Source organism: Xiphophorus maculatus, chromosome 1 (assembly GCF_002775205.1).
Source record: "Xiphophorus maculatus strain JP 163 A chromosome 1, X_maculatus-5.0-male, whole genome shotgun sequence".
Taxonomy (NCBI): domain Eukaryota; kingdom Metazoa; phylum Chordata; class Actinopteri; order Cyprinodontiformes; family Poeciliidae; genus Xiphophorus; species Xiphophorus maculatus.
This window is the reverse complement of record NC_036443.1, coordinates 14556441-14565661: the sequence shown is the minus strand read 5'-3', so window position 1 is coordinate 14565661 and position 9221 is coordinate 14556441. Positions and strand designations below refer to the sequence as shown.

The 9221-nt window shown below is 35.9% G+C and overlaps 1 protein-coding gene across 1 annotated transcript; it reads right to left on the bottom strand.

Moving 5' to 3' along the window:
• Nucleotides 1-436: 436 nt before the first annotated feature.
• Nucleotides 437-6578, bottom strand: LOC102234776 (probable E3 ubiquitin-protein ligase DTX3). The gene is made up of 3 exons (XM_005801410.2): nt 6209-6578; nt 4441-4658; nt 437-1449 (listed from the first exon to the last, which is right to left on the bottom strand). Exons 1-3 carry the CDS (start codon nt 6506-6508, stop codon nt 1371-1373), a joined length of 597 nt encoding a protein of 198 aa, XP_005801467.1. The 5' UTR covers nt 6509-6578; the 3' UTR covers nt 437-1370.
• Nucleotides 6579-9221: the final 2643 nt, after the last annotated feature.

The following is a 9221-nucleotide window of genomic DNA, read 5'->3' as shown; positions in this document are numbered from 1 at the left end:
AGTGAAAACTGACCCAAACACATTAAGTAGGAAACTTTGAGGGGAGAGAGAAAGCTGGGAACAGAATGACGACGAAATGTAACAGTCCTTCTACTAGGAAAACACCGCCATCTAGTGTACAAGCGTGGTGATGTCAGGGTATAAAAACATATTTCAATCGTTCTTAAGGCACAAACTTATCTGATATTGCATAAGGCACGAAATCAATTAAGGTGTATTACTGCAAAAACAAAAAATATTACCCAAAATTCTGTTTTTGTAGAAAGGCTAATAAACCTACTTTTAAAAAAACAATGTAATTTACTTTTAATTAGTCTTTAGCCAGGCACTGTCATTCTTTAGTTTTTTTGGTACACCTATTTAAAAATAAAATGTAAATTTAGTTAAATATATTTTATGGGAAATGTTATGTTCAAATATATTTTCACAAAAAGCGTTTGCATGCGTTTGCACTTTTTAAAGAAGGAAGCTGGAAAAGAACAAAAATTATTTTGCAAAATATTTTAAGCGTTTTCAATAAACAGAACTGATTGTCAACAAAATAATATACAGGATCATTTATCTGACTCTGCCATAGACCCTAGAAAACAATCGCTTTTCATTCATATTATGTTTCCATCCAGTGCAAATAAATTGTTACAAACAAAGCACTCTCTAATTTTATTGGCATCTCTGGAGAAAAAAAAAGAAAAGAAATGTGTAAAAGTCCTTTAAATAAACTAATCTACCCGTCTGCCACAAAAAATTCAACCTTCACCTAAAAATGATGTTCAACTCCTAAGTGTATTTTTAGTTTTTTGAATGACTACTTTACTTTTTTGTATTGTTCAAAATCTAATCCACATTTTTCTGTTTGCTGGAGTTATAAATAAATAGGTAAATAAATACAGGTCCATTTCTCCTAGTCACTCTTCAAAATGGATACATGCCATTCCAGGAAAGCCTCTTTTCCACTACATCCTGAGTGATGCTTGAAACACTTAGAACTCAATGAGGTAAACAGGATGTTTTTCAGTGTGTGATCAGAATAAGGTGACAAAAGATTAACTTAGTTTGTCTACTTTCCACACTTTTTTACCAAGACTGCTAAAAAATGTGAACGGTGCTGTATACACTAATGAAATCAATACCAAACTCGTCTTGCTTATTGGCTTAAAGTAAATCAGCTACATAACAGGAATAAAGCAGAAAAGGTCTTTGGAAAAGCTAAACTTCTCCCTCAGTTTAGCCCAGGTCACATACAAAAAACCCCCCAAAAAAACACATCTTCAAGTATTCGTGGTGAACATTACTGTTGAAAAGTGCAGATTTGCAGCTGGGAACTTTATTAAGAGCAGCACTAAGTCTGTCTAAAAAATGTTTTTGAACAATCAGGCATCCTCTGTTACACCTTTAAGACGAAGCTCCTCTTGAACCCTGAACAGGTACGCTGGATCTGGATAACCAAAACTGTAAAAGAAAGAGATGAGCAGAGAAAGAGATCTCATTGGTTTTGTGAGTTCCAGGGCTGCTGCAAAACCATGCAACAGTTAATGCAACATAAATAATCTGAACTTCATTGTTTTATTCTTTACCTCTAGCAGCCAGTGTTGCCCATAAAACAGCCCAAATAACTAAGGTAATCCTAGTTTTCCTGATGTACCTGGAAAACCCGGCTTTCTTGTTTTCTTGGGACCGATTAAGTATTTTTTCACAAACTTACCTGTTTTACTTTTTATCACTGAAGTTAATCTGGTCTTAAACGATTTCATTGAAAAATACATCACATTTATGCAAAGCATCAAGAGTTGGTTTTCATAAGAATAAAGATGTAAAGAGCTTCTTAACTACGTAAACAAAATATGAACATTTTGATTCCTGATGCACTTGAGGCACCTTGAGATAAATCTCTCCATCATGCTGGGAAAACCATTGAACAGCTGCTGGATGGTTGGACAAAGTTCCTCTTAGAGGACATTTTGTTGTTTTTTATTATTCATAGAAGTTTATTTGGAAAAGTAAGTCCACTACTTCGCACAAGAGGCAGGCCTATATAACTATAAGTATAATACAGGTCTCATGGCAGAGTTTGCCATTTTTCCTGTAAAATGTCAAATTGCTTTTGATGTTTTTCTTGAATAAGAAGAAATACATGTGCCAAAACCTCACACCTACTTGCTGCCGTCCCTGAGCTAGCTCTGCAGTGGTGGAAACCTGATTTCTTAGCTGCACACTCTTTCTGAAGCAGACTTGCTGGACTTTCACAGAGCTTTGTCACAACAGCTGAATGTCTAACCTTGAAGTTGTTGTGGTTTATTTATTTCAAAAGGGGCAATGCATGTCACATAATAAACTTGAGTTAGCCATAGAGGTTAATTTTAGTCCCTCCAGGTACAATCAATATAAATACAACATATTACCGTGGAACGCAGACAAGTTTCTTCCCCAAAAAATTATTATTATTATTATAAATAAAAAGCACTTTTTAATCTAAACGAGGCATGTCAAGTTACACAGCTAAAAAGAATAAAAAGCGATATAGCACAATGGTTTACTACAATGCAAACAATATAATAATCACATATTCAGTGCCTGCATATTTGATTATCTAAGAGCCATACTTTTAACTAAATAGAAAATGATTTAAAAGACTCTTACGTTCGTACGCTCTCAGGAATTTTATTCCAGCCATAAGAAGCTTTCACTGAAAATGTCAGTGCATTTGGTGCATTATGTCTAATGCACCAAATGCAGAAAATAACTGTTCTAGGCCTCAGGGCCCCTCCACAAAATAGTTTTTTTGTTTTTTTCTTCATAGAAATAGAAAACAAATTGGGGCCTTGTCATTTGCAAAATTAATTATATCGTGTTTTTTAAATTGTTTTTATCAGTAAAAAATAAATGTTACCACTCCGAGACCAAAACGCACACATTCAAATTTACACTGAGCCCCAACCCCCTTGAATCTGCATGAAATGGTGACGGTGTTCAGCAGCAGTCAGTAGAAGACAAGAACACTGTGGCAGTTACTATGCTGCCAAGAAAAATAATAAAGTCAGATTTTCACAAAGAGAGAGAGAAAAAAGACAAGAGTGTCAATTTGTAGCCCAGTTTTTCTTCAAGAGAAGAGGGGGGTTCACTGTGTGAGATTAGCAACCATTTAGCATAGTTAGCTTAGTTACAGACTGTTTGCCTCCATTTCACTAGCATTTAAAGAACGAAGGAAAAACATCAACCAACTTAATCACATATTTAAGTTGTCCCTGTACCTTTTACCACACTTAACAACAGATGAGTCAGTCAGCAGCAGCTCTAACCATCATATCAGAACAATCCCTCATCCCTGCCCCAGTGAAAACGGTGAGCAACATTGTGTTCAGTGACAAGCTAGTTAGCATCATTCCAGGGAGTCTATGTAGATTTTTCCTCTTTTGACAATTACACAACAAAACAATATATTTATTAGTGACAGAAATTCAAACAATATTTATAAAATTATAATAAAAAACAGCCTCTTGTCAGTCCAGATAGTCCTGCCTTAGCTTGCATTTAAATTGTTACCAGATATCTGTTGCCCCGGCCCTCCTCAGTGAAATTAAAGCTGCAGTATGTAACTTTTATGAACAAAAAGTACATATTTGTTAAGTCTGTCAATATGTTGTGAGATTATCTGACAATAATCTAATTCCTCTGCATGACACACAACTATAGAAATATGTTTGAAAAAGTAGGCAGCAACATAAATAAATAAACAGTTAGATAAAAATAGTGGAGTGCATTAAAAAAGACCCTGAAGTGGGACCAAGCTTGCTAAGCAAAGCAGAAAATGAGGGTTTATGAGAGTTGGAGGCCTAAGGAGATGTATAATTTAAGACTCAAGTTGATTTGAGTGTGATGTTTTTTAACCTTTTGTCGACAGAAAATAACAGCACAGCAAGATAGGTCTTTGCAGTCCTTCATCTATGTCTTAGAAACAAGTCTTGTCTTTTTTAAGAAGCTCTTTGCCACTAATTTGTTATTGTTTATTGACTCTGTTAAATGATGGATTATCAATTGTCCAGTGGCCAAAAAAAAAACTCTTATGAAGACTCTAAGAACAGTCTTTATGACACTTCTGCAAAAAGGAAGCTTTCAGACTTTAGAAATTTTCTAAGCTACCTTACAAAACACAAAGACAAAGAAGACTGACTTTAAGCACCTCTCTGTTTTCAAATAACTTTTGTGCTTTTCTGATGAGAGAAGGATACCAGTCATCGTTGTCGAGCCTGGACAAAGCATTGAAATGATGCTTTCCTGAAGAAAGAATAACTGCAGTCTTTTGGAAATAGATTTTCATATCAAGAGACAGTTCTATTTATACAGATTTTTAGTTTTTTGTTTCTTTTAATTAAATGCGATTCTAGTATGATCATTTCATAATGGAATTGTTTCAGATGTCAGCCAAAAAAATGGATCACCTACCTCTCTGGGCCACCATTTATGCTGGTCTTGTGGTGAATGTCGTTCCAGGTAATGACATTGTTGAGGCCTGTGGTGGCCGACCGTCCAACGGTAAAAGTAAGTCTTCGGTCGAATGCTTTCCTTAGCAGCCTCAAGACCTTCTGTCCCTCTGCACAATCTGGCAGGTAGGCAATACGAGAGGTGCTGCTGTACCTCACGCCGGGATTTGGGTGTTCAGCCTGGAATAAAGACAACATTTTTTTAGCTGAGCACCAAAAGGTTTCATCATAAAAATACAAAAAAACAAACATTCATTTTGCAAATTTATAAGTTTCTGAGCCGTGATTGTCTTGATGTTCTCTCCAATCAAATTAGACATCAGTTCTGAAATCTGATTACTAACCATTAACTAATTAGTAACAAGAATTATTGGGGCCTGCCATAGCAGAGCATAGAGCATTGAAATGCCTTGCCATTTTGAATAACAATAATTGTTGTTAATTTGTTGCTAAGAGATGAGTGCGTTTTCTGGTAACCACGTGCCATGAAGTAAACATCTGATTTTTACTTTTGCAAAAATTTACCAACTGTAAATTTCCTGTGCCTAAGCAGATAAGCAGTATTTCAAAAGAGCTTACGTTTAATAAACAATAATTCATTTGGTGTTAAGAGAAGGAATTTTTTTCTCTGGTAACGAAGTGCCACCGAGTATAAATCTGATTTTTACATTTGCGTTGAATGTCTGTTTTATAACATATTCACCACCAACGACAAAAAAAAAACATTTTCACTTTTATGAAAAATTCACCAATTGCACATTTCTTCTTAAGTAGTATAAGACAAACAGTATTTCAAAGTAACAGAAGAAATCTTATGTTTTTTTTAACAATAACAATATTTGTTGTTAATCACTGCCTTGCATCTTGGTGCAGAGTTGATATACTGGTACCTTTCACATTATCCAGTTTCAGGTTACATTTCTGGTGCAGTAGACTGAATCATCTGCCTAAATACTCCTGAGTAAATGTAGCCACATTGATCCCAGTTTCTCATGGTGTGCTGCCAGAGTGCTTGAAGGTCATCTATGTTTAACAGTGTACAGCACTGGCCTTTACACAAAGAATACCTGAACCTTTCCTCTTACTAACAACTTTAATATGCAGAAAGTTGAGCAATTTGGCTGCAAAGTTTCTTGTTTTTGTTTTGCATTAATATTGCCTGACTGGAAATTGCTTGAAATAAGCTCATGAGTTAAATAAATGGCTTGATGAAGGTAAATGCTCAGTCTGCATTAATACAGGTACTTTGAGAAAAACAGTTTTTTCCACAGTATTGTTATCATGTTGACATCCACTGTTGCCATGTATAAAGGACATGCTTTATGGGTTACCCCAATGCATTGTGCACATCAATTGACATGGTTGCTCTCCACCTTTATCCCAAAAGTATACAGTCAGAAAATGGTTTCAACAACTAATGGTACATCCACTTATTTATCTGCTTTTACTGGAAATTATTAATCGATTAGTCAAAAAAAATAAAAATCAACAGATCAGCTCTACACTGTATTGATGTTAAATCAGGCAGAAATTATGGTTCTTTTCACATCATTACGTCCACACTTTGTTTTCAACAATGTAATGACGTCAATCTTTAGAGTTTACTCGGATGCCTTAAGGAACTTCCCTCCTGTAATTAAAGAAGGAAACACAGCACCCCCTGCTGGATAACTATGTTCCTAACAAGTAACAGTATAACAGCAGCAGCGTGAGGAAGCTGCCAGACTCACCCCTTGTATCCCCCCTGGGAAACTGTACTGGATGACGATTGAGCCGCAGTTCTCGAAGCCCGGCAGCTTCAGAAAGCTGTGGGTCACCGTCATCGTGCCCTGCGGCTGGGTCCCCGTGTACACTCCGTGGAATGTGTTGCATATCGGACATGCGGGCTTCAGTCTGAAAACTGAGTCGATGCACTCCGAGCAGAAAGAGTGCTGACACTTGAGCGTTTTCTTCCTCTGAATCCTCTCCAAGCAGATGGCGCAGTCTCCCGTGCTATCAGCGTGCTTGCTGTTGTTTGCCGGGTTTTCCATGATTTCCGCGGAATGTCAGACATTTAGCAGTCTTCTGCTTCCTCTCTGGGTCTGACTCCTAGGGGTTGGATACTTCAGACCTGTGACGAAGGGAAAGGGGCGTCTAGTTCATCTCTACTGGATGAGAAACATCCCATGTGCCAGGAAGTGGTAAACAACTTGTCTCTGATTGGTTGTATGTTTTTTCATTATTATTTCTCTTGCCCAGGTTATGTTTTAACAGCTGCTATGTTAAAATATAACCTCGCAATGTGATTTAAATGACATTTAAATCATTCGCGTTATACTTTCAGATTTACACATTTGTGCTTTTGACATCAGCTTTATTGTGCGTTTGCTATAACTTCTGTTTTCTATAACCTGAATAAATTACATTTTTTAAAACAAGGTTTCATTCTTAAAGAATATGCATGTGAAAATCTGACCTTGAGCTCTTTAAGAAGTAACTACTTCCCTCTACTATATGAACTTCATTCTACCAACAGGACATCGCTTAGGTTTTATTATTGTCCTGTTAAAACATCACCCCATTTTATTCAAAATCACCTGATAGTTCAGATGTAATAATGCCATGTTCTCTAAAATAAGATATTCAGGATCTTTGGAAAACAAACAAGCCCACAGCATCACAGATTCCCCACCATCCTTAGCAGTTTGCACCATCATTAACACTGTGTAGGAGAGATGCTGGTCCACACATTCATCACATCTTTCACACCAGATCTGCCCAAAGTGTTTCTTGCAAACATGCTCAACCTTCATCCAGTTAAGTCAGATGGTTCCAGTTAAGCATTAACTCTAGACCTGAAAGACAGAAAGTCATGAATTAATAATTAAAGGTCAATAGAGACTGAAAAAAAGTATGTCTTTGCTATAAAATTTTCCTTAATTTTACCATTTGTTACCAAGGGTTTCGATAAATTTGTAGAGGCTGGTTGGATATGTGAAAAATGTGATGACTTTTGTTCATTCACCTCTATTTCCAGGATTTTATAATTGGTATCCTATCCATCCCTTTTGAACAGAAAAAGTACAAAAAAGGCACAATGGTATTTCCAAAATTACAATGTTGCAAAAAGGATTTGCTCCCGTTTCTTCAGTTTTTGCTTTTGCTCAAACTTTAACTTTCTATGATCTGAAACTTACAAGTGTGGATAAAAAGCAAAAACAGAAGAAAACTGTATGGGAGCTAATACTTTTTCACAGATGTTGAAGCAGTTTGAGCATAGTGTGGTTCCCTGCAATAAACTTTTATATTAGTACAATTTGTCTTCAAGAAGAATTTATTACACCTTATTTTAGCAACATATTGCTGTATTTCTGGTGACAGCACAGTAGAATGATTACATTGGCTGGTATATTAATTTATGGTATGTTTAGTTTTCACTAAAGATGCAAAAATATTAACTGCATCCTACAAGTCACTCCAAAACACCCCTGCTGGATACTTTTAATAAAACCTTCTTCCCCACCTGGTTCATGTCAGCGAATCTCCAACATATGAATGCTTCTAAGACCTTGACAAGTGCTTTGCTCAAAGCGGCTTTGTTTCGTTGCCAAACTTAAATGTCCAAATAATCATGTTTTGCTAGTTCAAAGTTTTAAAACATCTGCCAGTTAGTAGGAACTTTAAATATTGTGTTGAAATCTGACACGTGAACCTGCCTTTTTATTTAATAGAATATGTTTGAACCTTGAATGTGAAACCACCTCTAGTCATGAGAAGTTTTTATTAAAGAAATGGGAGTATCCAGCAAGGGTGTTTTGTTATCTTAGTTTGTTGCCATTTTGGTTTTGTTAAAATAATCCATTTTCCTTTGCTGTGTAATACTGACATTGAAATGACGGCCTCGGATTGGTTGATCAGTCCCTCATGACGTCTCCATCCCCAGGACCTTTGCTTGCTGACTCATCCTTTGATGAGTCAAGGTTTGTTTTTCCACACTGGGTCAGAGCCAAGACAAGTTAGACAAGTTCTCTTTTTAGATTGGGTTAAATACGGAGAGACATTTCTCTCTACAATGAACATTACGTGACTCTCCTGTGATTTTCTTCAAGAAAAATACTCATCATATCCAAAATCCGAAATGAAGAAGCACAGAAATTTAAAGATTGTTGTTGTTGTTGTCTTTTGAGACTATAAAACTATGCAGTTTATGATCAGAAACTGTTTATTTTGAATGCATAGAAAGAACTGGATTTATCTATTCCACATATGGTACTTATATTGTTGGTCATTGAGGAAATATGCTGCTGGTGGTACTCATATCTTGTATGGACTGATATTTGATTTTGTTGTGGCAAACTATATTGTTATTGTCCATCATTTTTAGAACTTTGATTGTATGTCTCTTAGGTTTTCTTTTTTTCACCTTTTTTTTTTTTTTACTTGCAAACATTAATTGCCCTTTGGGACCCAAACCTCTTCAAACTGAACACAGGCTTACAAATCAACAAGCTTTTAAAGTGAATGTGTTCCAGACTTTCTTCAGAATATAACAGCATACTCTGAAAACTTGAATTAGACTTTTGCTTCCAGCCAGAGGTATATCTTATCCTCTTCTTTTTTCTCTTTAGAACAACCTCTCTTTAAAAGCAAAAAGAAAAAAGTAATTTCTTATTAAAATAGGTGTTTATTATTGCTATCAAAAATGTGTATGTTATTAAGAAGATGGAAAAGATTGTTTGACGCATAGCTATAGCTAAGTAGCCT